Source organism: Plectropomus leopardus, chromosome 23 (genome assembly GCF_026936395.1).
Source record: "Plectropomus leopardus strain MGB_pleo_1.0 chromosome 23, ASM2693639v1, whole genome shotgun sequence".
Lineage (NCBI taxonomy): Eukaryota > Metazoa > Chordata > Actinopteri > Perciformes > Serranidae > Plectropomus > Plectropomus leopardus.
Genome location: NC_142198.1, coordinates 8,297,453 through 8,325,182, shown reverse-complemented (window position 1 = coordinate 8,325,182; position 27,730 = coordinate 8,297,453). Strand labels below are relative to the sequence as shown.

Genomic DNA, 27,730 nt, shown 5'->3' with positions numbered 1-27,730 from the left:
TGTTTTTATCAAGTTACCACAAAACTAGGAACAAGGAGGTCAATAAGGGCACAAACTCACTTAGTGTGAGTGTTAATCTGTTTACATTACATACATACAATAGTTCTGATCATGAAATGCGTTCAATGATACTGTTTTTTCCCCTGATGGACTAATCACACCTGTACAGCACGTTCGTTAATTAGACCCTTATTCTGAAAGGTGTAACCGGAAACCGCCAGTTATCGATTAAGTGTGACTTTCCACTGGTCCAGCCCCACAGGAGGAGTGTGAGGCGACAGATTAGGCGACCCACCGACAACATTTGGACACTATTTAAGTTTGTCAAGACCACCCAGCGACTGTTTGGAGCTTTTTATGTCCACCATGACACATTTAACTGTGCGCGAGCCGTACTGTAAATGCGTTTTACCGGTTAGGGAGCGGAAGTGAGAGAAGGGAGAAGTTGTTAGGGGATATAGGAAAAATAAACCTCTCAAAAAAGTGATTTTCCCAAGACAAGTTCAAGTCAAATTTCGTCTTTCTGGAAGAAGGGTGGCCCTGGAGAGTTTGGGGGGCATGGACACCCACGTTAAGGAGGGACAACTTTATGTGCAGCATCAAAAGTTTGGAAAGGTAAGTCAAAGAAAATAACTGTTTTGGGCTAGTACGGTTGTGGCGTTGATATAAACGAAAGGTAACTGTAACGTGAGCTAGTGACCCCAAAATACATCTTTTGAGGATGCTGTAAAACATGAACATTATAAGCAGGTATAGAAATGTAACAAACCAGTAAAATATGTGGAAATAAATCTCTGCAAGGTCTCAAAAATATAGTTTAAATGCTTTTCAGACACTCAAAAAGTCTCGTATGAATATTTTAGAAATACCTCAGTATCACGTTAAGGTTTCTGTTTCTCTATATGTCCTTATAGAAATGTAATAGTGCACCGTGAAATTGGGCAAATTGATGTTGCTTAAAATTTTAAGTAGTCCTAATATAACTTTTAGTATTCCTTTATGTCTATTTTCTATCTTATTGTTACGTTTACTTAAAATTGTGTTATATTTACTTAATTTTGTGAAGTTGTTGCAACTTACAAAGGACAAGAATTGTTTTAGCAACTTTAGTAAACCTAGTTCAGGTCGTATTTACTCACATTTTTCAAGGCAATTCGTTTAAGTACGACCAATTAGTCAGATTTTACAGTGTGTTGTGTTTGGGGTCCAAATAATCAAAAGATCCTCTCTGGGATCCTTATTTAAATAATAAAGTGGTACCATATGTTTGTGAGACAATTAAAGCCTACCAATGAAGCACTACAAATCTGCTTAGCAACAATATATGTTGGTATTTTCTGAAATTTTATTCATGGAAATGGCAGCGTCCCATTAAGTCCGAAATATGTTTTCAATTCACACGTGTGACGATAACTTTGTGCCAGTCCCAGTTGTTAAGCCATAAAGGAGCATTTTACGCCATGACAAATAAATAGAGCACATACTGGTGCAATTACAGACCAGTCTTTGTGCCCAGTGCCTTCAAAGATACTGTTGATGCAAAGAGAGGGAGTTATAGCAGTGTTTCACTGATCTGGCCTTGTTTTGATGTGGTGGTTTGGAGTAAACCTGCTGTGCATCTCTGTGCGTGAGAAAATGTGCATGTTTAATGTGTTATTGAGCTGATAAAACTGCACTGTAGTAGCATTCAGTGAATGTAAAAGTAAGTGAAACTAAAGAGGACTAAAGCACATTTCAAAAGTAAATGAGAACGAAGAGATAGAACCGATAGCTTTGAGAGTTCGATAGAGCTGCATCATTTTTTAGTATCATTTTAGCACATCACAAAAAAACTGCACAGCACAACAATATATGTTCATAAAGCTGTCAAATTGAGACAATGAAAAAACAAGCATTTTAGAAAAAGGTGGCAGACAAATTTCCGCTCCATAGAGGCTGCATATACAGCTTTTCACACCACTGCAAACACTCTCAAGAGGTACTCTTTTTGTCACCTCGTACTCATTTTAGTTTAGCAGATCACACTGCAGGACTGGACTCAGTTAAATGTCAGTGACAACACCTGTGGGTGTGTCAGTGGGCTTCTTTCAGTCCATGGCCTCCATGCAACCTTGCCTTTGGTCTCAGTGCATCACTGGATAACAACTCATTTACTCTTTCAGATTTGTAAGAGGGTCTTTGTCTCTCTGTCTCTCTCTCTGGTCATATGACATGGATCAACAAATCGTTCTCTCCCTGTTTCCTGCCCTGAAATTGCCAATCCACAATAGATATTCATTCTCAGAAAACACAGCTTCAATGCCTTTTCTATACAGTAGAAAGTACAATAGAACATGAACAAACAAAGTCTCACAAATACCATGTTATCTTTGCAGCCAACACAAGATAAGTAGACGGTACAAAAAAGGGGCGAGAGTAGAAAAGAATAGCACAGGAAGCTTAACGTTGGCTGATCTGAAAGTGTTGAAACTGGTTTGAGGTTTGCTTGGTGAATTATGCAATCGTTAGAGCTGTCAGTGGACACACACACTCATATAGGCTCGTTCTCATGTGCATGGTTGGAAAATGTGACTTAAGAGAGCAGTGGCAACATCGGACCCCAGTTTCTGTTTCTTACTGCTGTTTTATCAAGGTTGAAAGTTGACCATTATAGGGTTTATATAGTAGACTATATAGATGTAAACCTTTAAGATGTATCCATATCTGTCACTAATTAATTCAATTAACAATTATTTCATTTAAACTTGTAGTAAAAGAAGTACTCCAGTGATTAAGTAATACTATTGCATAAAGTTGTTCTGTCTGCACTGCAGTTGAGACGCTTATGTGTACTGATGGCATCATCAGGGTCATTTAGTCAAACTTTGGTAAGCTTATTCAGAAACTTTTATTGTTAAATTGTTTTCAACTCCTTGTGACAAATACGCAGAACTTCATGTATAAAATTTGGGAACTGCCCCGTTAATGAAACACTGTGAAATGTGAAAAGTGATACAACAACAGTGTCCCAGACCTGCCTCTAACACCACTGCGGGATGCTGAGAAAATATATCTGATGTTCCGTCTTACGTAAACTGCATTACTGAGGTATTCATAACATCCAAAGCATGAAACTGTCTCAGCCAATGGAAATTACATCTGAACAATGCTGATATGTAAAGCATGCCAAATATTTGTGGTGATGTGTATGCTGAGCTTCTGTCTGAGCAGACTTTTATGTCTACAGTAAATATAGTTACAGTACATAGACCCAGCGCTCGATGAAAGAGCCCTAAATGTTCTGCTGTTGTTAGAATAGTTTTTACACTTGTAGATTTGTTTTCATTTTGTGGCTAAAATGCAGGATTTTTAGTCGGAAGGTAGGTCTCTGTACGTGCATCTGCTTGTTTACCACACACATTCAGATCCACGATGTTTGGATCTGTAGTTTGTAGTTTTTCAGTGCCCTGGAGTTACATAAAGCTTTTAGTTTGATGTTAGCAGCTGTTTGCCAGTGAAGACTGCACATGTGGGTAGATGGTAGATGATGAGGGCAGCTTCAGCCAAGAGCCAACAGCTACTTGAATAGACGGGGTGTGTCAGGATAAAGTAGTATTAAACACCCTGAGGTTACATTTATACGACAGAGTCATGTCTAAAGCAAACGCTGCCAAATGGATTAACGGGATCTGTGTGCTTTTGTCTGCTATTCTCAGGTAGAATCCAAGACACTTAATCATGTTTCTCAGAAAAGAAACACCAGGTCATTTGTAGTATGAAGAACTAAATTACTCTGCAGTGGGCGTATTTTCAGGAAGAACAGCATAAGCTTTGGCAAAGCTACTTGGAAATGAATGATTAGGCATGTGCAGAAACAATGATCAGCGTTCTTACTCACAGTGATTTTAATAGTTTGTGTGAATCCGCTAAACGTTCATTTTCAGCCACATCAGCCCTCGCTTATTTCCAATTGTATTATTCTTTACATCATCAAAATTGAGACTTTTTTTCCCCTCTTGGAAGACGTTAGAAATTAATGGGACTTTGCATATGAGCCAACTTTTTTCACAGTAACTGTCATCTTCTCTGAATTGTAGAAATTGGTGGTTTGATCACGTAAAAGTAGCCTGAACATGAGTGTAATTTCTGTAGTGTTGGTTCCGTTGAAATGAACTCACGCGAAGAACAATCAATCCTGTCGTCAGTATTCTGTATGATGAATAGATAATGTGACATTTTATTATGTCACAAACCAATCTTTTCGATCACAGTGCGGGGTTGGACCCCTATGTGTCTCACGTTAGCCTCTCCCCTTTTTGCTAATGTGCTTCATGGGAGAGGTAAGCTGCATTGCCACCAGACATTTCCATGTTTTAGACATGCTTTAAAAGTTTGTTTGCTAGCTTAACCGTGTCGTGAACATGCTGAAATATTTGTGTCAGTTGAACTTTGAGGGCATATTGACTGGAGGATTTTTGTTGTTCACCTGTTGTCAGTTGCCAGATTAAACAGAGACCGCCAAATAAATCCTCCTTTTTCATCCAAACACAACGCAGACATCACTAGCCACCACTGGTTACACATAAGAAGTGGTATTATTTAGATTTTATTAATTTCTATTCTGCTTATCATTTCCTGTTCTTATTGCATCCAGGTTCCCATTTTTGGCATTTCCCTCAAGCAAGAAAAAAGCCCCAACATCTTTTTCCAGCAGATTGAAGCTGAGTTTATCGTAATTGACAAAATACTTTGTGATTCTATTTTGTCTGAAAAGTAAAATGACGAATACTGTACCAAATGAATAGCTTGGAATACACAAATGTAATGTTTGTTGTTTCATGGCTCTTTTTGCTGGAGGTGGACACGCTAACATTAGCTGATTCTGTGGGATTATGACTGACTGGGGACATCAGAGATGCTGTTAAACATGCTTTGTCATGTTAGACAGACTTCCTCCATTACATATGATTTTCCGACAGAGGTTACATTTTGCTGTATCACTGTGTTTGGTGGGTGCAAGCTCTGGTCAGTCACAAGGTGAACACTACAGAATATTTTTCCTATATGCATGTGAAACTGTAGGTAAATGAGAAAATATTTTGTGTATGTGTGTAATGTGAGTGAATGAACACTTTAAACTGAAAGTTGCTTTCTTTTCTCTGTAGTGGACACTTGTTAAGTTAAAGCAAAGTGAAAATAAGATATAGGACAGCGTATAAAATTAGTTTATTATTATTAAAATCATTTTTTTTTACTATTTCATTGCCTAAATAAGCTCATTTGAAGTTGCCTTTAATCCAATTAGAACAAGACTTAGACATTTAGGCAGTTCCTGGATTATGTTTGTAGCTGTGTGCGTTTATATGAACATGCATAGGCTATTCATTATCATTTTTTTGTGTTTGAGCATGTAAAAACCATATTCTGTTTGTGAATAATCCAAGCTGGAGTACAGAAAATATGAAAAACCTGAATTATCAGTGCTCATGTATACACCACATCCTAAATATGACCATAAACAGGATAAGCCTCAAAAATGTGTTCATTTTCATGTAATTGCACCCAATGAGTTGATGAACAAAAAGTGTGTTCTAATTCTGTCTTCTAAACTGATAAACTGATACACATGGGTGCTGGACTGTTGGTCCGCTCGCACAGACTGTTGAATGCATGCTGTCACTTGTGTCACCCGGTCTGACCTACTTATGGACATTATTATCTGCCTTGAAGTGCTTGCTCCACAAATGGCCATCTGTGGGGCAGACGAGGACACACGGGATGTGTGCACAATAGTACTTTAATTATATGAAAATGTGGCATATTTTTACTTGACTCGCCATGTTACAGTAACATAAAGCTGTTATTTTTATATGAATCATTGGAGAGGTGAATATTAAGTGCAAGACTCATTGCTAAAATTCAGTGTTATCTCATTTTTAACAATATAGTTTCATTTAAATTTGTGCTCAGTGTGTCTCAGTTTTGGTTACCCAGTTTCAGGTAGTCACCCTGCCAAGAAAAACAACCTAAAAACCGCTGTCCTCTGTTGTCCTGGCATGTTAAAGCTTCATTTGTAGACACAGCAGAGGACTGAGGTTAGGGCAGCAGATCTGTGATCAAATCGGCGGTCTGCCCAACACACACACACACACACACACAAACACACTCCCCCTCATTCTCTACTTTTCTAAAAAAAACACCATATGTACACACACACATAACAAATGCACACAGTCACTCAGCTTTCCTGTTTTCCTTCTCCCACCCTTTAACAAACATTACCAAGAACAGACACGCTCTGATACACAAATACACTTTTACTCTTTTAAACACACACACACACACACACACACACAGATAACCACACGCTTTGCTCCTGCCTGTGTCATTGAGGCCTGTCTGTGGCCAGTGGGAACATGGTAGAGTGGTTTAGTTAAATAGCATCGTGAAAGAAAGACAGTATCCTGTGTTTGAGCAGGGACAGTGGTGGATAACTGTATTCACTTGTTCAATAACACATCAGTCCGCATTCAAACACACATACATGTAATAATTAACATTCTAGTCCTTACAATAACAGGTAGTGGAGTGACTTGGGTCCCCACAGCAGCTTTTTAAGGGTGAATTATCACTGAATTGCACAAAATATCTCATGTATCTCAAAAGAATACAACGGTAAATGCGTACAAAATGAAAATGTGATGTAAATTAATAAACAAATGAATACAAAGAGTTCTGAAGACATGATGTGATCATGTTTGATGTGATCATGTTTGTTGTTTATGCAAAATAATCTTCCAAGAAAACAAACTTTGTCACCTTTAGTGTTGAATAACAGAAAGAACTAGCCCAGCTACCCAATTCCTCAAAGACACTAGATATATTTTTTTTTTAAAATGCAAAACTGTGAGCCATCTGCTGGCGTCATGACAGTTTCATTTGACTATTTATTTGTATAAAAAATCCACACTACACAGACAGCTTACCTGTTATTGTATTAATGTACCAACTTAGGTTCTACACTGGCTAATAAACAGGAACACTGTGGAGGGCTTACAAAAGACGGTAATGTGCATTTCACATGCATGCTCAGAATGATGCAAGAGGGACCTTATTTCTTTCTGCAATAACTGCACATTAATTAAGATTATCACATTATCAAAAAACAAAAGTTAGTGTGTTGTAGTTGCTCAAGGGGACTCAGGTCAAATGACAAAATGATTTAATTTCTTATTCTAGCGTAATGCAGCTGATACTGTAATTATATCGCTGTCTTCCTGAATAATTTTATTTTCTGAAGACTACAGCTAACTCATTGGTCTGTAGGACAGTATCATTGTTTGGACAGTGAAAGGGAGAAACACAAACTCACACATGCAATGTTGGAGTTAATTTTGTTCTGTGAACAGACAGGGCATCAGTGAGGAAGTATCTCTCTGTCATGATCTTTTTTGCATAATTTCCACTCAGTGTATAAGTGGCTGATAACATTCTGTTGCCTTATATGGAGCAACTGTTTCGCATGCAGACACACGACATACACAGACACACACACAGACACACACACACACACACACACACACAGACACACACACACACACACACACACACACACACACACACAAAGTCTAAAGGACCATATTGCAACATAGGTGAATGTTCACACCCTGACCATATATACTGCACAATCACACCAGTCTGTGTGTGTTTGTGTGCATGTGTGTGTGTGTGTGCGTGTGTGCACTTGTGCAAGGCAACAGATGTTCCACCATGCACCAAGGGAGTAATAACAATACAAACAGATGTACATATGTACATACACACATACACCGAGCCACACCTGGATGCAGAAGAAGGAAGCGTAGAGAATCCTGGGTAATGACAATCCCACACATTTCCTGTCCTTTCTGGCAGTTAGTTTATCGGGTCAGAGTGTGTGCATACACATGTGCACGTGTTCACTTATGAAACTTTGTGTGTGTGTGTGTGTGTGTGTGTGTGTGTGTGTGTGCGTGTGCGTGCGCGCGTGTGTGTGCGTGCGTGTGTGACTTAGAAGCTGATAAAGTTGGCTTTCATTTATGCGTGCACTTCTGTTCTTGTAATTTTTGTCTCGCAGTAATTGTGATATTTACAATTTATGACAGCCTTATTGCAGTTGAGTCCCATCTGGTTTGTGCTTATATGGTTACAATGAAATGAGGGTTGCATATTAAATTGTGCAGCATAAATCATGCAAATACTATAGTTCCACCTTAAGACTGATTTTTTTCGCTTATTTATATGAATGATAGTGACTAAACTGACATGTTAGACTTCATCTGTTATCGGCGGAAAGTAAATATGTTAATCTACCCTAAGTACTTATATTGAGGTACTTTAACTTTACTTGAGTATTTCCATTGCATGTTACTTTATAGTTCTACTCCACTAAATTAATGATGGAAGTAAATACTTTAATATTACTTCTCTGCAGATCAGGATTTCATATACAAACTATATGATGAGTTTGTAACATATAATACATTTTTATAGATTAACCCTTTAACACCTGGATCAACATCAGTTTTCTTGTTCTGTGTTTAGATGCCTATCACAAGCCTTTAAACCTCTGCAAACTGAGAAAATTGGTTTGATTTTTTTTGTCTTTTGGAGAAAAAAGATATAGAAAAATGTCCAGAAAGCTATATTTTTATTTCCTATAATTATATATTTAAAATAATGTTACAGGAAAAAAATCTACTGTTTATGCATTTTGTTTTATTCTTTGGTACTTTCTTAAGGTAACTTTCTTTGTTTGTTTGTTTTTTGACTTTTCTTTTTGTAACTTATTTTCTGATGAGTTTCTTGTATTTATTTGTTTATTTATTTTACAGATTTCTTGGTGTTTTGTTTTTTGGTCTATTTCTTATGAAGTTGATCTTTGCCTTCTGCCCATGATTTTGAAAGAAATCAAGCTAATTCGCTCAGGTTAAACTAACCAAAAGTAGGTTCACACTGTCATGTCTTAATAGGACGCTTGATTGAACAGAGCCATCGTTAGTGTTATTATTAACACCTGTGCTCTTCCTGCAATAACAAGTCAAAGTGTCTGCTGTGAAAAGGCCTGTTCCTCTGCAAATATTCTGCCTAAGACACTACCCTTAATGAGAAAAATTTAAGCAATCATTTCAAAAAATGTTTTTGTGCAAAAAATGATAAATAAAATAAAATAAATTAACCCTTAAATATCTACATTGATTAACAAATAAACCTCAAAAGTAACATGTGACTATAGCTAAATGCTGCAGCTGTTATACTGTGCTGGACAATGAGCTGCATATAGGTTATGCTAATTTTAAAATGTACTAGATGATTTATATTATCTGTGCAGAGAAGAAAAAGACGAATCGCATTTGAAGACCTTTAGTCATGATGTTAGTATGTCTCATTCTGTCCCGTTAGCCGGATTTTCCCTGCAGGTCGAAGGATTTTCAAACTGTTGACCTTCATGTCACAAACTCTAACTGTCCGCCTGCTTCCGCCCCACTGAGTGAATGCAGGGGAAAACACACTCTGCGGAGAAATGTAGCTGACATGAGGCATAGTGAGATGTGAGGTACTGCTAGCCAAACACACACATATCCAGAGGACACAGGGGACGACAGGGACTTCCCAAACAAATGTTGAGTTCTGATGTCTCATACAGTTTTATCATAATCACATGTGTACCAGCATCTGTAGTGATTGCACATAATCTCACATGCAGCGTGTCATCATGTCCATTGTTAGAAGTGAACATCTGGAGTGTTGCATGCTCGCTGTGTCTTATTGTTCAGTGTTTAGTGTCATGTTGTTTGGTCATGTCCCTTTTTGTCCCTGTGGAGGAAGAGATCATTGTTAGCTGTTGCTTCCTCTCTGGGAAAGATGATGCACCTGTTACCCAGTTTGGACTGAGGCATATTTTTAACCAGTTAGGGACCACAGCGACACACTTCCTTGTTATTATTTTGTGGATACCAGTTTTTAGGTCTTAGTTCCAGTTGTGTTGAGGGATGTTGCACTATACTTCTACTCACTTTACCAAAGCAGTGTGACTAATTCTGTAAGTGTGGTCCCCCGCTGCCGATTGATTGTAGAGGAAATAACAATGTGTGCGACTGATCTGAGTCAAACTGTCTTAGATTTATCACCACATGCCACATTAGTATGAGTAGAGTGGATGTAAGAAAACATTATTCTGACTCACATGTTCTTTGGACGTTAACATTCTCCACTTCCTTTATCATCAGTTTTTGATTATTTATTGCAAACTCTGCAATTTGCTTGTCCCCATTGCTGTTTTCCAGACTTCTCATCTTCCAACTGAAATTAGTTCTAACCGGGAAATGAGTTGGCATTTTGGCACTCCTGGTTCCCTTGTTTCAAAGTCAATAGATTTTTTTTGAATGGGTTTTTGGTTAGATGCCTGAAATAAGGTCTGTTGTTAACACAGCTTGAGAGACTTTCACAATGTACGTATTTTATACAAATTTTTTTTTGTATATTGTACTTACTTATTTTTTGTATTTATTGTACTTACAAAATACGTAAGTACATACCTCACTCATAAATTTTGAAGCTTTTATGTGTCTTAACAAAGGCGGTTACTAATAAGTGGCTAAATGACACTATAAAGTGTCATCATGTTAAGCTGCACCGAACACGGCTTTACAGCTTTGTTGTGGTAGGGATGTTAAGTCATGCGACTATAGCATAGTTTATCGCATGACATTAGCTTTTTACTTCTGATTTGATTTTGGCTTCAAAAATCATAAAAGCGATGTACATTTGTGAAGATTATCTGGCTGAACAATGCGTGTAAGCATCATAAAGTTTATTTGCCACAAAGCTCATTTTCCACAACAATTAACAATCCAATGGAAAAATCCCATAGGAGTTTTGACACATGAACCAGGGTGACACCAACTTTTACAGATAAACATAATCCCTGGAGCACTCTACAGCCTTCATGAAGTTCTAGTTTCTAATTTATAGACAAAATAAAACATGTTCGTTATTGTAGTAATACAAATGAGAAAAATAAAAACATTAAAAAATAAAAGATCTAGAAGCTCAAATTAGACTAAGATGGGAAAACACATACAGATTATGTACTTGAAATATGTAAACCAAAAATATCTACTAACTAAAAATTTATGCGAGCAAGCAACAAATTTGTAACTTCAATATAAAGTTAATATGACAAATAAGTGCGTAACATCTTTCATAGAAATATCAATATATGTTGTAGCAATAGCCTGAGTTAAAATATTTATATGTGGGTTGTCACAACATGCTTCATCTATTCCATTAATAAAAAAATATTGATCAGTGCGTTGCTAGGTGACAGTTTGGGTACATGTTTACTTCCTGTCAGCTGATGTCATTGAACGAAAATAAAAGGAACCATTTAGGATGCTTATGTTGTCAAGTTTGAAATGGTCTATAACCTTTCCCCCTTTCCCTCTCAGAAATGGAAGAAGAACTGGTTCGTCCTCTACCCTGCCAGCCAGAATGGCATCGCCCGCCTCGAGTTCTACGACTCACCCTCGGGTGGAGGGGGCGGCGCTGGCGGAGGCTCGGGAAGCGGGTCCAATGAGAAAACCAGGAAGCTTGACAAGAAGATCATCCGCTTGTCTGAGTGCATTTCCATTCTGCCGGCGCTGACAGAGAGCTGTCCCAAAGAAAACATGGCAGCCTTCTGTGTGGAGACCAACGACAAGACACACGTGTTCGCTGCAGAGAAGACCACCTCCAAGGACTGGATGGATACCATGTGTGACATCGCATTTCAGGTATCTTTACACTTTTTCTCTCCTTGTGTGCGAGTTTTTAAGGTATGGGCTTTCTTTATGTGTGTATTTTGACTGTGTTTGCCTCTTTATCTATGCAGAAAATGTTTTTTTTCTTTCACTGTCTCTGCTGTTTGTTCTCTGAGCCTGATTCTGACCAAAAATATTTAAACAAATGGAAAAAAATATGCTTAGTTTGCTGGAATAAGCTGAAGAACTGCTGTTTTAAATTTTGCTTTCAACTGGGATTGCAGCTTAATTCTTAATGTTTGTCTTCTCCAAAATTTCCCACATGCCCCTGGGGTGTCTAAACAGGCCACAGTTTCTTTTGTGTGCACTCATACACACACATACACACGCATGAGCATTACACATATTTGCAGAGAGGAAGCCAGAGGGAGTTTCCAGGAGGAAGACTTCATCCGTTTTCTGGTGTAGCCTCTCTCACTCTTTGCCTACTCTGTCCTTCCACTGGTTATACTGGAACGTTTTTTTAGGTTTCCCCTTCTTTTGCTCATACACACCAAGTCCCAAAAAGCTGATTAAGAGATAATGAAAATCCTAATGTGTTGTTTTTCTCAGCTGGTTGACTGTCAGTGTCTGTGTGTCTGCAGGGAGGAGGCGGCAGCAGCAACACCACTACTGCAGACTCTAATGGAGGAGGCCAGGACCTGCAGATGTCTGAAAACCTCATCTACTACTCCAGAGAGGAGGGTAAAGACACTCAACAATCTAGTCTTACATATGTTTAAGATTTATTTTATTTTATTTTGTTTCTATGATTTATTTGATAGGGACTATGTAAATTGACATACCACAACTTCCACCTGTTACACACAAGCTGTAGTATATGTTTCACATATAAAGATTATAACTATTGCTAGTTTCCAACTCCTGTCCCTAGTTAGGCTTTTAATAAAAAAGAAGAATTAATGAAGAGGAAAAAATCAAGGTTACATTAATATGCATACAATAACAGTTATGGTAAAAAGAAAACAAAAAGTTAAATATTTACATCAAGATTACATGGAATTACAACATACAGTAAAAAAAAATTAAAAAAATAAAATGAAAAAGACACAAATATCAATATTACATACAGTTTCAACACTTAACTAAAAGACAGAAAATAGTTTAAAAAATACTCACATCTCTGATTTTGCTTAAGCCAACCTTCACCACTTAAAAAAAATCTTGATATCGTTTGGTTATTTTATTTGGGTTATTAGTGAGTTCCACATTTTAGAGCCTTTTCTGGAAAAGGCTGACTGCCCCCAGAAAGTCTTCCAATGTGCAATTTTATAATTGCCGCTTGCTGTGCCCCTGGTGTTCCTACCACTATTTTGCCTTTGCTGATAAATTTGCATAAAATATCCTAAGAAAATATTGCACCACAGATGATTATTTGAAATGAAGAGGATAAGCAAAAACTCTCCTATCTTTTCCATGCAGTGAACGAGTTCTGGGTGAGTGTGCAGCGTACCGAGGCATCAGAGCGCTGCGGGTTGGCAGGCAGCTACTGGCTGAAAGCAGAAAACGACGTCTTAATCTTGAAGGATCAAAAGACCAAGAGGAATGTTCTGGTGTGGCCCTACAAGCTGCTGCGGAGATACGGGCGAGACCGGGTAGGTGTGCTTTAAGATGTGACACCTGACGAGAATAGGCAGGGGAAGTTTGAATTCAAGCTGCAGCGATTGATTAGGAAGTGCACATGATACTTTCAGCACCAGTGTGTGTGCATGTGGTCACAGAGGATATTTAACTTTAGAGTCTGTGGTTGTTGTTTTGTCACTTTCATGCTTCAAAGCTTGAGACCAAGGTTTAAAAAATGACTGATAACGTTTGAAGCATTCATCTGGTTTGTCTACATGTGTATTTCTGTATGCGTGGAGACTGATACTAACGTTAATGTGCACATACAAGATGTCACTACATTGATCTGTATGTGCAGGTCTTTGCATTTGCAGAAAAGAAAACAGGGGAAGAAAGTTTGTGTATGAAACAGAACAGTAAGTGAAAGCACTGGAGTAATACAAAAGATATGCTGAGAAAAGTAAAAAAATCAGTGGAAAAAGGAAGCAAGAACTTCTAGTGCCAAGAAAATGATAAATGAGTGATGACTGGAAAAGAGTGCTTGGACTTCTGTGACTTGCTTCCATTACTTAAGTTCCATTTTGGCATTTATTCGGACCCCTCTGTATGTATTTGTTTAGTCGCGCACACTTCGCTTCCACTTTCACACGTAAATACATTCAAACATTTATGCTTCCACACTGGCGAAAGCAGTTGCTTGTCCGTTCTTCCATACATACGTCTGTCCCATTCTGATGAATGCCTTGATGGATTTTCTTAAAATTTGGCACAAACATTCACTTTGAGTGAAGGATGAACTAATTAGATTTTAGTGGTCAAAGGTCAAGATCCCTTTGACCTTTTCTGTCTTTTTTTAGTGTATACGATATTTCAATTACACCCTGAGGTAATTTCTTCAAATTTGGCACAAACGTCCACTTTGAGTCATGGATGAACTGACTACAATTGGGGCCTCAAAGGTCAAGGTCACTGTTACCTTGTGTCTATCTCATTATGTGAATGTGTTATCTCAAGAAGGCCTTGAAAGAATTTTTCAAATTTGGCACACATGTCTGCCTGGACTCAGTGAAGTAGGTGGAGTTTGGTGGTCAAAGGTCAAGGTCAGTGTGACCTTGTGAAATAAGTTTGTTTTGCTTTGATTAAAGAATTAATTTGCAAATTATGAGAAAATTTCGCTCAAATGTTTAATGGGATTAAATGATAAAGTAATGATGTTTATATTCAAAAGGTCAAAGGTCAACAACTGTGACATCATAATGTTCTTCAAAAACACCTTTCTTGCCATTACACGATGTCTTTGGTCAGAAGCTGAAATTATCACTGTGCTGATCCGCAACTGTGAGGCCGTAATTTTAGTTTCTTTTCTTTCTTAAGGTGATGTTTTCATTCGAGGCGGGGCGACGCTGCGACTCGGGCCCTGGTAACTTCACCTTTGAGACCAAGCAAGGCAACGAGATCTTCACACTGGTGGACCAGGCCATCCAGTCGCAGAAGGTGCTAGCTGAGGAGCGCCACCTCAGCTTGAACTTTGACCCAGACTGCCCGGCGTCGCTGCAGCACATACGTAACGCCATTCCAAGCAGCGTGACAGCAGGAAGCGGAGACAGCAGCAGCTGCAGCAGTCGGGAGGCGGACGGCGATTCAGGTGGCAGCAAACCGGGTTCTGCTGACGGTGTGCTCGGAAAGAGAGAGGGTGGAGACGGAGGAGGAGGAAGGGGACAAGGCACAGCAGGAGGACTCAAAGGGAGGAGTTTACCAGAACCACCAGCCATGCTGGGGGTTTTGGGAGTTGCCCCTCCAAAGTCTCCTAGGGGACAAGCGGCAGCTAAAGGTCTTTCCTCAGCTGACGAACATGCAGGTCTTTACTCTGAGCCAGCAGATTCAGTCCGCCTGCCTCAGAACAGTGCTGACTCCCTCTACTCCGACCCAGTGGACAGCATCAAAGGTCAAAGCAACCCATCCACCCCTCCGGTGCCCAACCCACGCCTCCGACCAGTAGGAGACGAGGTTTCGGGAGGTGCTGATGCCCATGGAGGCAGCAACCACAGGAAGCCACCAGACCTATACTCGCACGTGTATGACCGGATCAGCCTGGAGCTGAGCCAGAAAGCAAGCTTGTTGAATCTAAACGGGGCCACAGGGGGAGGAAGAGGGGTGAACAGTAACAGGCGACCCCAAGGAGTTCAAGCAGAAGGGGCTTCATTACCTCCTGCTCCTCATCTGGAGCACATATATGATGAGCCTGAGGGTTGCGCCAAAGGAGGCGCAACCATGTCCACTAGTTCAGGGATGAGTATTTATGATGAGGCACGTTTGGAGCCCCACAGTCAGAGGAGACAGGAAGAGGTGACGGAGGGAAACTACAGCACCCCCTCTCACGGGAAGCCATCGGAATCTAACAGACACTCACCTCCGCAGCTGGGCCCGAGCCGTGGCACGCCGCAACCTCCGACTCCGAAGTGGCCCAAACCTGTCACCGCACCCAAGCCGGGCAGGAGCGCATTTGCTCGGAAGGAGCCGGTGCCACTGCCCCCAGGGAAACATGGAGGTCCAAATGTGAACAACAACAACAATTTATGGCGAGGAGGAGGAGACAGGGGGAAGGAGCTGTACAGCAAAGTGTCCAAGCAGAAACCTCCATCTGCTAATTCGTGGTACCACCAGGCGCCACTGAGATCACCTGATATCATCTATGACAACTTAGGAGATATCTGACATCATTTTCGTCAGGAAATGAAATGTTTCACCTTTGTGAAAAGAAGAGAATGCAGAAAACTTGCAGTCTTAATACAGACCGAGCACATTTCTCCCATCTGTGGACTGGCATAATGATTCGAGACAGTCGATTCATTCGGAGTAGATTAGCTCACAACTATGAGAAAACCACATTACGGCTGCATTTTGAAACATGGAGTGCCACTAATGCAGGGCCACCCTCTGTGTGTGTGTGTGTTTGAAAAAGAGAGAGTGAGTGTTTGCATGGTCAAACCCATAACTGGAGTACCAAGCCACAGTGTGGTTGGAACCAGCCACTTCACTTGAACACACACACACACACACACACACACACACAGAAACCGTACGGATTTGCCAAAAGGAGCCCGGCCTACAGGCTTCACTTTAACGAGCTGAGAGAGCGGCTTGGCTCGTCTTATAGAAAATGTCTGCCATGCTTATGAAGTGACTGGGAAACAATGTTTTTGCACTGCTTATGTTTGGAGTATCTCTGAGGCTAGGACTTTACCAAAAGGAGCTTTTTCTGTTTGCGTTTTCTGGACTGATTATTGTCTTTTACAACAAGTTTTAGCCCAGGACACTAATATGTGACGTAGTTGCATCTCAGGATGCACTAAATGGAAAACATTGTTGCTACTGTTTGGGGGACGCATAAAAAGCGGGACTGGGTCTTTGAAACAGACATAAATGGGTCCTAAAGAGGTCATGGGATCATATGATCCTCATGTGAATTACAGAGACCACCTTCTGCACAAGATAATATTATTGAATCCTTTCTGTTTTTTTGAACAGACAAACTAGATATGAAACTAATCAATCCCTTGCAATGTGTCGGTATGTGTACGTATGCGCCAGAAACAGCTGTGCTGTCTGTAAATATAACTAATAATAAAAAATAGCTCCAAAAAGTTCTAAAAAACCTCTACAGTGGATCTGTAAACAAGAGAGTTCTGCGAATTGCACGAATCACGCCTCAGCGTTTTTTGTCCCATCAAACCAATCAGACACAGTTTTTAGTGTTTCAGAGACGTTCTGTTCTGGACCAAACGGGACAGTAAAACAGTCTGACCTCATCCTCCACTTCCCTCCCTCTGCCACGCTCTGTTTTTGTTGTTTCAGTCGGTTTCCAACCACTTAATCACACCGTTAAAAGTTGAGTCTCAAAAAAAAAAAAAAAAGAAGCAAAGACTTTCTTTCTTTCCTTCTTCCTTTCTCCCGCTCTGCATTAATTCTGTTGTTTGGTTGCTCCGGCGACAGTTAATGGCGGCTGGTTTGTGTCGGACACGCTGTGCATTTTAACTGCGGAGAGATACGGTGAGAGGAGGGCAGGAGTACAAGAGAGGAAAATGGGAAGATAGAAGGAAAGAACAGCTAATTGACATTTTAAAGAATGTTGAAAAAAAGGTGTTTATCCTGAGAAGAGGATGACGAAAGAATGAGGAGAAAAGGAGATGAAAAAGATGCTGACAGGATGAATGCTGGCCGGATGAACCTGTCTGTGTCTGGTTGGCTTGCATACCAGGTACAGACTGTTCCCGTCACTGCTGCTGCTGCTCTTTATCCCCATCATCCCTCTTTATCCCCTCTTTCTTTATTTACCCACCTGCTGCTGGACGACTTTCTGGACAGGAACGTCCTCCGAAAGTAACTTGATTACACAGTGAGGGTAAATTTCCCCAACCCCCCCTCCACACCTCCCTCTTTTGCTCTCTCAGACAGAGTGGGGGAAGAAAAACAGAAAGGGAAAGAGCGATGACAAACTTCTGTCTTTCTCATTAAACTCTGGGTGAACTCATTGGAAAAAAGGAGCATGGTAGACACACAGCACACATGCTGTTTGTTTCTTTTATATGGCTCAACACTTCCTCACTGGAATATCCAAAACAAGCTGTTTACACTTTAACAGTCAGTGTGTCATGTTAGACTGTGCCTAATTTTGGTCATAAAGTGAACATGAAACAGTGGAGTGTTTGTGGAGGAAAGTGAACTCTTGATTCTGACTGATGTTTCAATGGCTGTTATTGTGCTTCATCTCAAATGACTTCAGTGGTTCGGCTCTTATAAGGATCATTCAACCATTAAATTTGCAGTAGTATTCACTGAAACCACATAATGCTCACCAGAGTGAATTTTATGTGTATGTCTGTGCACTAAATATGCAGTCACAGCCAGCAGAATGTTAGCTTAGCTTAGCATTAAGCATGGACTCAGGAAAACAGCTAGCTTAGCTGTTACCCGGAGACTTAAAATCAACGCTTAATGACAACATGTTGTTTTTATGCCTTTGCTTTTGTACAGAACAAACAAGATGTTTATTAGTGAGCTTTACCGGTAGCTGTAGGCAAAATTCTTTATCTTCAGACAGAGCCAGGCTAGCTTTTTTCCTAATAGACAGTCTTTATTCTAAGCTAAGCTAAGCTAAGCTAAGCTAAGCTAAACTAAGCTAAGATAAGCTTGTGCTGTATGAAGCTTCATATAAATGGTCAGACACAAGATTGATAACAATCATCTCATCTAACTCTAGTGTACAAAGCATACAGACATTCTCAAAATGTCCCAAACTAATTCTTTAACCCTTTAAAACCTGAGTAAAGTGGTTTGATGTCTTTTAAAAATTTGCAGAGAGGGCAATGAGCAGTTTAACAAGAAATGACTCAAAGATTAGCAAGAACTCATTTAAATCTTATAAGACCATTATGTGAAACAAGCAAGAAAAAATTTAAAAAAAGAACAAAAGACAAAGAAAAGCACGAAATGAACCAAAAAATGTGCTAAAATAAAATAAATACAATAAATATATATTTTTCTGTTACTTGCTTTAAAAAATGTAATCCAATAATGAAACATTGTTTTTTTGGGTTATTTTCCCCTTGTTATTTGACAATTTTCTAATGTTTCTCTCCCTTTTTTAAACTAATTTTCATTTTGTGCCAAGTTGCTGATTGGCCTTTTCCCAACGTTTTTGAAAGTAAGCAAGCCTATTTGCTCACATTTCAAAGATTGAAATATTTGTAAAAGGTGTCTGAATTCAGCAAAACTAATGTTGATCCAGGTTTCAAAGTGTTTAATGGTACTCCAGTGATTTAATTTGGCACTTCTATGAAGCTGGGGGAGCATAGTCTGTAAAAAGAAGTTGACATAGCCACTGCGATGCCACCCATTGATTTGTAGACTCCTATTTTTAATGCACAAATTTGAAAGAGCTCTTCTGTGCTTCCTGTCACCTCAGCTTCTTGTATGTCTCTCCACATCTGCTTTGACCTTTCACGCATCTGCAGAACAACTCGACTTGACAGCTTGTTCGCTGATGAATGAGTGTGTTTGTGTGTGAGCTATAGGCGAGTGAGAAAGCTGCAAATGGGCCTTCCGCTGTCAAGTTAGTTCAGTTCACTGGCCGTTAGGGTGGGACTATGTGTCTGCACGCCACCGCTGCCATATCACCATGTGTGCATTCCTGTGCGATTATGCCCGTTTGTGTGTGTGTGTGTGTGTGTGTGTGTGTGCTCAAGGTTTGTAGCCTCATAGTGAAAGCATATCAAAGACCCGACTTCATAGTTTCAGATCAACTTCTGTGAGTTTTCTAAGTTTTCTGCAGAACTGTTAAGTTTGCTGTTTTGCTGCAAGACACATGACACAAAAAGAACAAAAACACCGAAATACAACAGTGTAAATTTCTAAATAAATGTTAAGAAAGGAGCCGCATCTGTACAGATTCACACACTGACTTGAATGAGACACACAAAGCTCAAGTTGCATGTGTAGGTGTGTTGTTTTTCAACCACATGGTGCTATCTTTGGCCAGACAGTTTTATCTGCAGGTTTGAGGTCTCTGTGTCTATGTCTGCATCTCTGCATGACAACGTCACACACGTACGCACTTGTAAGACTATTGTCATGTCACTCACAGTCTTCCTGTCCTCTGCTCTGTCTGTCCTCAGCATTGTGTGACTGTCTTCTTCCCACCAAGGTCTTGTGCTCAGTCTCTCTCGTTTTTAAAGGTCAGACTTACTGAAAGGGGATAGAGAGAAAGGGATTGGTCAAACAACAAGAGGTACTGAAACTAGATTATTCACTGACAGGTGCCTTTCGTGGAAGAAGGATACTTACTTACATACTGAGAAACAGACCTCCAGGATTTAAAAAAGTTTTACGACAAAAATTTGCACTCAAAGCAAGTTTGCAGCCTGGTTGCTGCAGGAAAATGTTGGCACTGTACATGTCTGCATGGTTATATTTGCACATATCTAATTAACATATTAGCTGACTTTGTAATTGGGGGTCAGAGAGAATGGTGCATGGCGTGCCACCGAGGCATGACACCTGCCAAGCTGCAGACCACTGACAGAAACCACCTAACAAGAAAACTTATAGCGAGTCATTGCTGTGTTTCCTGTAGCTTCTAAGCCCCCAAACGTGGGTGTCTTTTGGCTAGCTATCACTGTTCATCCAGTGGGATTAGTGCTACAAAAAGTGGTTGTTTTTTTACCAAGACATCGCTGAGTTTCCTCATGGGATTGTGGAACAAGAAGTTTTATTTTTTTATTTTTAACAAGACATTCCTGTGGTTCCTGCAAGGATTGTGCCCCCAAGTATTTGAGAAACAAACATGATCTCTTCCTGATCATAACCAAGTGCCTAAACCTAACCTCACATGAACCACAGCGTGCTGAAACATAAAGTTTTAACAGATTGAGTGGGAAAATGTCTCAATTTGAGTGAAAATTTCATGCATATGCCGTGGCTTTATGAATCTGCTTTATAAACATACAGAGAGGAGAGGGAAAAAAATAGAATAGAGAAAAATAAAAGAAAGAAAAATTAGATCATTTTGACAGCAAATATAAAAAATGGCCAGCTATTTAAAATTGCAATACCTGGAAACTCATCGATTTGCATACAAACGTGTGTCGAGACCCCGTTTGCTTCTAATCTTGTGAAGATTTCACACCTGTCAGCTGCACCTCTAAATATAAAACACCCTCTAGCTAAAATTTAGCTGATGTTTCCTCATTCTGTTTTAAGATTACAGCACACGAAAAAATCAAAACATCTCAGATCTTTCTCTTGCTCACATCCAAAGCCCTCAGATTCACCTGAAACTGTCCAGTTTCCTCTTGACTCTGCAGACCACCAGCTTTTATTTTTAGCAGTGTGTGGGCAAACCCATTCAGCCATGTGTGTCTTCAAGAAGTTTCATTCACTCTCTCTCGGCTCTCAAGGAAATGACGATTTCTCATTCAGATTGTCGCTATATATATTGCATCGAAAAAAACAGGGATGCCAAAGCAAAACAAAGGTGAAGTGTGACGATAAAGTGACTTTTTCAGTGTGTGTGACCGTTCTAGACCAATAACTATTATTCAAATTGTGCACAAAAACTCTTTGGGGCAACTTTTTTAGACTAAGTTCATATTTACATACCTTTCAGAGGTTCATCTCCTCATTAGAATTAGTGATTGGAGCCGGTGATTCATGTTTATGATTTTGTATCCAAGGCTTTTTCATTCGCAAATCACATTTCCAGCCTTTTTTTTTTCGGCTTTCTAGACCTGTGTAGGAGTACAGAACTTTCAGATATCTGTTGCTCGGATTATAGTTCAGGTCCTGACTTCACCTCCTCACTTCCTCGCAACGATGCGCTTCCTCTTTCTGTTCTCATAACTGATGATTCTCTGCCTGTAACCTGCATATGAGTTGTGACTTCTGTGTGTGCGTGTTCCTGCTCTGTGTTTTGGGTGTATATTAGAGAATTTTACTGTTGTTATTGGCCAGTAAAGACAATTACAGGAAAGGCACAGTGTATTATAGTCTGAGAGACTGATAGAGAGTCTGACACACTTTTCGTTTGTTCTGCAGATTGCAGCAAAGAAGGAAACGGTACATTGAGAATAAAGCAGGAAGTCACAGCACTAATATTATCCTGACTCAGATATAAAAGCTGATGAGACACAGAAGAAATGCATTGCACTTTGAGTCAGGCAGACCACAAAGTTGTTGTTTTTTTCTAAGATCAGAGTGGAAAAAAATGCAAGAAAACCAACTTGAAATGGCAAAAATGTTGTGGTGAACTTAACTAAATTCTTGAAGTTTCAAGAAACAGGAAGGAGGAAGAAGAGCCTGTCAGACAAAATGGAACCATAACAGAAGAGTTCCTGAGATACACAGACGTGTATTCACTGTCTGCAAAATGAGACAAAATGGTGCAGCCAAAGGTCGCCTCTCCACCCTCAGGAAATGATGAATCAAAACTTAAAACGTAGGAGACAAAACCAGCAAGTATTGTCTGGTGATTGCACACCAAAGAGTAGGTGCTGGTCATGGCAGTTACACATACTGAAGAGAAGCTTCTCAATTCGATGATTACATTACCAACATCGTGGCAACTCTTGAACTTTCTTGAGGCAACTTGCAGTGCAATATCTGCCATTCTGCAAGCAAAACGCACACGCTCCAGATATTAATCATCAAAGTGTAAGGATAAAGCTTAATCATATGAGTAGGACTCGAGTCAGACTTGAGTCACAAATTTAACAACTTTATATTCATCCTGACAAAATCAACGGTCCTGACTTTACTTGGAGTTGAGCCTTTTGACTTGATAGTAATTGTACTATTGTAATACTAGCCAAGTATTGTTAACACTTTTTATTCGAAACAACTCAAAACTTAATTCTCTAGATCCACTTTGATTGAACTCATCCGACACCTGATAAAGTTGCAGGACAGAACCATGAAGAACTGATAGGAAATGATGCTAAAGATAATTTCATTAAATTAAGCACAACTTGCAGTACAATTTGAAGTATATTTGAAGTCCCGCAAAGAACTGTAGGGCCAAGGCAAATATTGGCGAGCTAATGCCTTGTTAACAAACTTAACAGGCCAAAAATAAGCCGCCCTTGGAAAAAGAGACTTAACGTGTTCATATTTGTGTACCTTTTCTTAGTAGCAGTCAGAGAAAGTTTAAGTGCTAGCTGCTGGTGGAACAGCGGTTAAAGGTGGTTAGACTGTAATCATAATACTCCTCCCACCAAAACCACCACAAGTTAACCTTTAGGGTGATTTATTAAGGTTTCATCAACAGAATATGTGCACTTTACACTTAATATGGTCTGCTTAAATAATACAAAAAAGGCCTTTGTGTGATTGTCAGATCTTTGCATTGAATTTAGGCATGAGGTTTATCAAGATTTACTACTTATTTTCAAGGTTTCAGTTGTTAATTCTGTCATGCATTGTTGCATTGTTTTTTACTACAGCATTTTTTTTTAAAGGGACCACAGTGACAGCAGATATGCATCTAATCCAGTGCTTTCCAACCTTTTTTCCTTAGAAGATCCCTTTTCCCGAGTAAACTGACACCTGATTAACTGCCTTTTTTCTGGATATTTCACAATACATTCAATGCATTATAACAGCTGATAAACTTTACAATTCACCAAATAGTGACACAAGTGACACTTTTTTTTGGTCTTCTTACACCCTTTGATCCCTAGGTTGGGAACCAGTGTTCTAACCTATCAATACATATGTATTACATGTTCACATTCTTGCACTTCTTCATAGCACTATCTGTCTGTGTTGTACATGCTTGTGCTCTGCAGACAAACCTGTGGGTGTTAAAGTTTAAAAATGGTGAGATCTCTTTTCCTAGCTGAAATGATCCTCCCGCCAACATGTGACTTAAGTACAATTTATTAACCAACACTTCATAGTGTTAAAATCCAAATCTGAGGAAAAAAGTAAATAAATATATCAATAAATATGATGAACACGAGCCCCTAAAATGATACAACTAATGCGAATTTACAGAGTGAAAAAATGACATCAATGCATGTCGATTTCCTTTACAGCTCACACGAGAAATTTGCCAGAAAACAGTCAGCGCACACAAACATGAAAGCTGAACAGGAACATAAGTAAGCAAACACGATGAGATAACATTGTTATGTCATAAAAACAACAATGAACAAAGAATTTTCTTAAGGTCCAGAACTTCCCAAAACGCAAATAATCTCCTGACTAGCGAAGCACTTTCTGTTAAATTCAACTCTGAATGAATTTGCAAACACAGATAGGGACGCTTTTGTTAACTGTCGCTCACACTTCATTCAGTGAGGAGTGTGGCTGATGTTGCTGGACGATTTTAAAAAAGGAGGAACTTTGGCTTCAGCCTTTTGACCTTTTTGGGGACAGAGAGGCTGCTGTTGTTCTATCTGAACAAATTCATGACCATGTCGACTCTCCAAGCTTGTGGTGATAAAGAAGGGAGAGAAGTGGGTAAAATGTCAGCGGGCAGTTTTGGAGGTCCGGTCAAATTCTCTTCAGAAACAAAAGGAGCGTTGTGGGTGTAATCCGTGAATGCGGAAGTGATATGACATCATAACGCCGTGAAGTCATTCGCCACGGGGTAGTCCCTAATGTTATAAGGTTCAGCAAGGGGGTGGAATGGCGGGAGACTGATTAAGCCTGCATGTCAGCGTATGTGTGTGTGGATGACAAAGCCAACTGACAAAGAATAAATTAATAACAGTGACGATGGAAGCATGAATCATCGATTATAATGTTGTGCAGAAATCATCCAGTGATGTCAGCAAATCTAGGACACAAAACGGAAATTCATCTTCATTGCAAACCTTTTGGTGTCAACTTTAAAGAACATTCTGACATTTTTTTTATATCAGTTTTCTCTCGTCTGTGTGCTCCCTCCATCCACCCCCCTCACGCTGCCTTTCAACCCCCAGAGAGAGAGCAGGCTGTGGGGGTGAAGGAGAGCAGAGAGGCCCCTCTGTCTGCTGCTTTATTCTCTGTCTCATTAAAACAGTGGAGCTGTGTTCAGACCGCAGCCTTAGGGCAAAATGGAAATGGAATGTGCATATGTGTGTTTGTCTATAAGTCACCACGCACTATAGCTGCAGTATGTCTGCTTTATTGTGCCTCAATCATAATTTTGTGACCGCTTTCTGCCTGTTTTTAGACTCTGCATGCTGCCGTGTGAGTGTGCGTGCTGCAACATGAAGAAAAGACTTCCTACACATCCTTTAATCTCGCTCTGATCTCCTACACCACCCACCTTTTCCTCCTTTTTTTGTCGTTACTTAAGGTTTTCTCTTCCTTCCCTCCATTTTTTTTTACCCATTCCAGGCTTCCATTGTCCCGCTGTTTCCCTTCTTTTCATCTTTTTTCTCACTTTTCCATTGTTCACAGTGTGTGATTTTCGCTGCCTCAGCATTCTAAAGATGGCAGAGAGTTGAACTTTTTCTTTCTAGCACACTCACACACACACACACACAGCGGCGTGCTAAATTCAGATGTTGCTAATACTGTTCATGTGGTGACGATAAATAGCGATGAATTGAAGTTTTAAAATAAGTTGTAACCCCCCAGAGTGCAGTGTGTGTTTGCAGTGTGTGATGTAAGAAAAAGTCTTTATGAGCTGCCTGATCTACTCACAAACTCTACATTGGGGGCCGATTAGAAAAATGTGTGTGTTTGTGCTGCTGACTAAGCTGTACTACGGTTGGAAACTGAAAGCCATGTAACTCCTTCAAACCTGACCAAACTGGCTTAATTTCTTTGGAAAACATGGGTGGAAGACAATGGGCCAAATAACAAGAAATTACCCAAAAATAGCAAAAATTGAGGCAAAAAGTACAAAAAACTTGGTAAAAAAAATAAAATGGTAAAATAAATAAACAAATAAATAAAGCACTATAAATATAAATCATTTTAAATATATACTTATAGTTTGTTAGCTTCCTTGATATTTTTCCGTTTAAAAAATATTTTCTGATAAATTTTCCTCTCTTTTTTTGTAATTTTTTTCCTTATATAGGATTTCTGTTAGCTTTTCCTAATTTCTTGCAGTTTGCGTGGCATATTTTGCCAAGTTACTCATGTTTTCAAAAGAAATTCAACCAATTTGCTCAGATTTCCAAGGTTAAGATGCTTGTGAAAGGCATCTAAACGTAGCATAAGAAAACTGATGGCAATCCAGGTTTCAAAAGTTAAAGTGGCAGGTCAGGCTGCTGAAAGTGTGTGTGGAAAATGGCTATTTGAGGATGCTCTTCTACACCTCCATCTCTCCCGCTGTCACCTCTCACCACTCTTTTTATTGAATGGAGTAATCATCATCATTGTTGTCTTCCTCATGTCGAGAAGGGGCCCGACGGCTTCCACTGCTGTTGCTGCTGAGGAGCATCAGAGCCGGGCGAGATGCCTTAGCAGGAGGAGGTCCCAGGGAGGAGGAGGAGAAGGAGGAGAAGGAGTGGGAGGAGGGCAGGGGAGCAACAGTGGCTCTGACCTTGCTGTTCATTCCCAGTTGGCGGCCGTGGTTTTGTGGCTGAGAGGAGACAGCAGATGGCCTTTAAATGTCAAGATTAAGTCTCGAGAAACACTAATCTAATGCGGCTTTATATGGCAACTTTGATCAAACAGTGAAAGACAGGAAAAGAAAGTGAGATAAAGGAGAGGAAGAGGAGGAGGCACTGAAGGAGGTGGCACAGAAGAGAGATAAAGAATGAGAAAAGAAGAGAAGAGGAAGACACCGACAGATACAAACATTAAGGAAAGAGTTAAGGGTTCCGCTGTTGTGAATCAAAAGAGAGCGTGCCAAAGTACAGGACAAAACTGAAGCAGAGCGGACCAGCGTTTTGTCTGTAGTGAACTATTTGCATGTCAGCAGCCTTATCAAGCCTGATAAGTCACACTGCCAACAGATACACTCTCTCAGGTCACAGCGGGCCTCAGTGGAAGGATGAAGTGTTGAGATCTTTTAGAGAGTCTGTAAAAACTGTCACCTACTCAGAACAAAACAATAATCAGAGTCAATTTAAGTATATGATGAGTTTTTTTCCAGTAATTTAATTGTTACCAGATGTCAGGAAACACATTTTTTTTTACATTGAGCAGTTTGCAAATGTATCATGTAACAAATGCAAATTGGTTTCGACTTTTGAGATGAATCTTAAAAAATTATGTAAAAGATCAGAGAGTACAGACACGTCAGATAGCTTATGACTCACTATGAAAAATAAAACAAAAGAAACGATCTTTTTCTATCTAAAAACACAGTCACTGTGTGATTCAGTGAGATTATCTAATTTCTTCCTGTGTTGTAGTGTTGTAGTTTTGGGTCCAGATGCATCCTCAAATTCAGAAATTACAACTCTTGTGCAATACTGTAGGTTCAAATTTTAAAGGTACTTGTACTTTACTTGCAGAATGACCATTTTATGCTGCTTGATTATTTCGTTGCACCACATTTTAGATTTAAATGTTCACAAAATTGATAAAGATGAAATACAAAATATTTTAACAACTAACTACAGGTTCTTTCCTTTTTTATGAAATCAGCATGTGGCACCTTATCATGTGACAGATTACAGAGTCGCAGTTTCTTTCCTCTTTCCCCTCACCTTGTTTCATGTCAGTAACAGTCCAAATGATTCAATATTTCACAAAAAAATTTCCTCTCTCACTAATCATCTTACAACCCCTCAGATCTATCTGGTGACCCCTTGGACGGGTCCGACCCTCGCTTTTGGAAGCACTGCGCTACACCTTGACAAGCCACAATAATAAAATCGTACAAATCAGAGCATCTGTATTAA

The 27,730-nt window shown here is 39.6% G+C and overlaps 2 protein-coding genes across 2 annotated transcripts in view; one reads left to right on the top strand and one right to left on the bottom strand.

Moving 5' to 3' along the window:
• Positions 1-253: 253 nt before the first annotated feature.
• dok1b (docking protein 1b) lies at positions 254-27,717 on the top strand. The gene is made up of 5 exons (XM_042512094.2): positions 254-615; positions 11,469-11,792; positions 12,404-12,503; positions 13,242-13,414; positions 14,757-27,717. Exons 1-5 carry the CDS (start codon positions 559-561, stop codon positions 16,095-16,097), a joined length of 1,995 nt encoding a protein of 664 aa, XP_042368028.2. The 5' UTR covers positions 254-558; the 3' UTR covers positions 16,098-27,717.
• The window catches only part of m1ap (meiosis 1 associated protein), a 38,574-nt gene continuing 36,176 nt past the window's right edge, over positions 25,333-27,730 (bottom strand). The window contains exons 11-12 of the mRNA XM_042512548.2: positions 26,234-26,460; positions 25,333-25,401 (exon numbers count right to left, since the gene is read on the bottom strand). Of these exons, the coding sequence (XP_042368482.2) occupies positions 25,344-25,401; positions 26,234-26,460 (285 nt within the window). The 3' untranslated portion in view covers positions 25,333-25,343. The remainder of the gene's footprint in view (positions 25,402-26,233; positions 26,461-27,730) is intronic.

Excerpts from the sequence above, each read along its gene's own strand:
- dok1b (XM_042512094.2), top strand. The coding sequence starts at position 559 with ATGGACACCCACGTTAAGGAGGGACAACTTTATGTGCAGCATCAAAAG. Across the intron at positions 11,793-12,403 it reads TGTGTGACATCGCATTTCAG|GGAGGAGGCGGCAGCAGCAA; the intron begins GTATCTTTACAC and ends GTGTGTCTGCAG. Across the intron at positions 13,415-14,756 it reads GGAGATACGGGCGAGACCGG|GTGATGTTTTCATTCGAGGC; the intron begins GTAGGTGTGCTT and ends TTCTTTCTTAAG.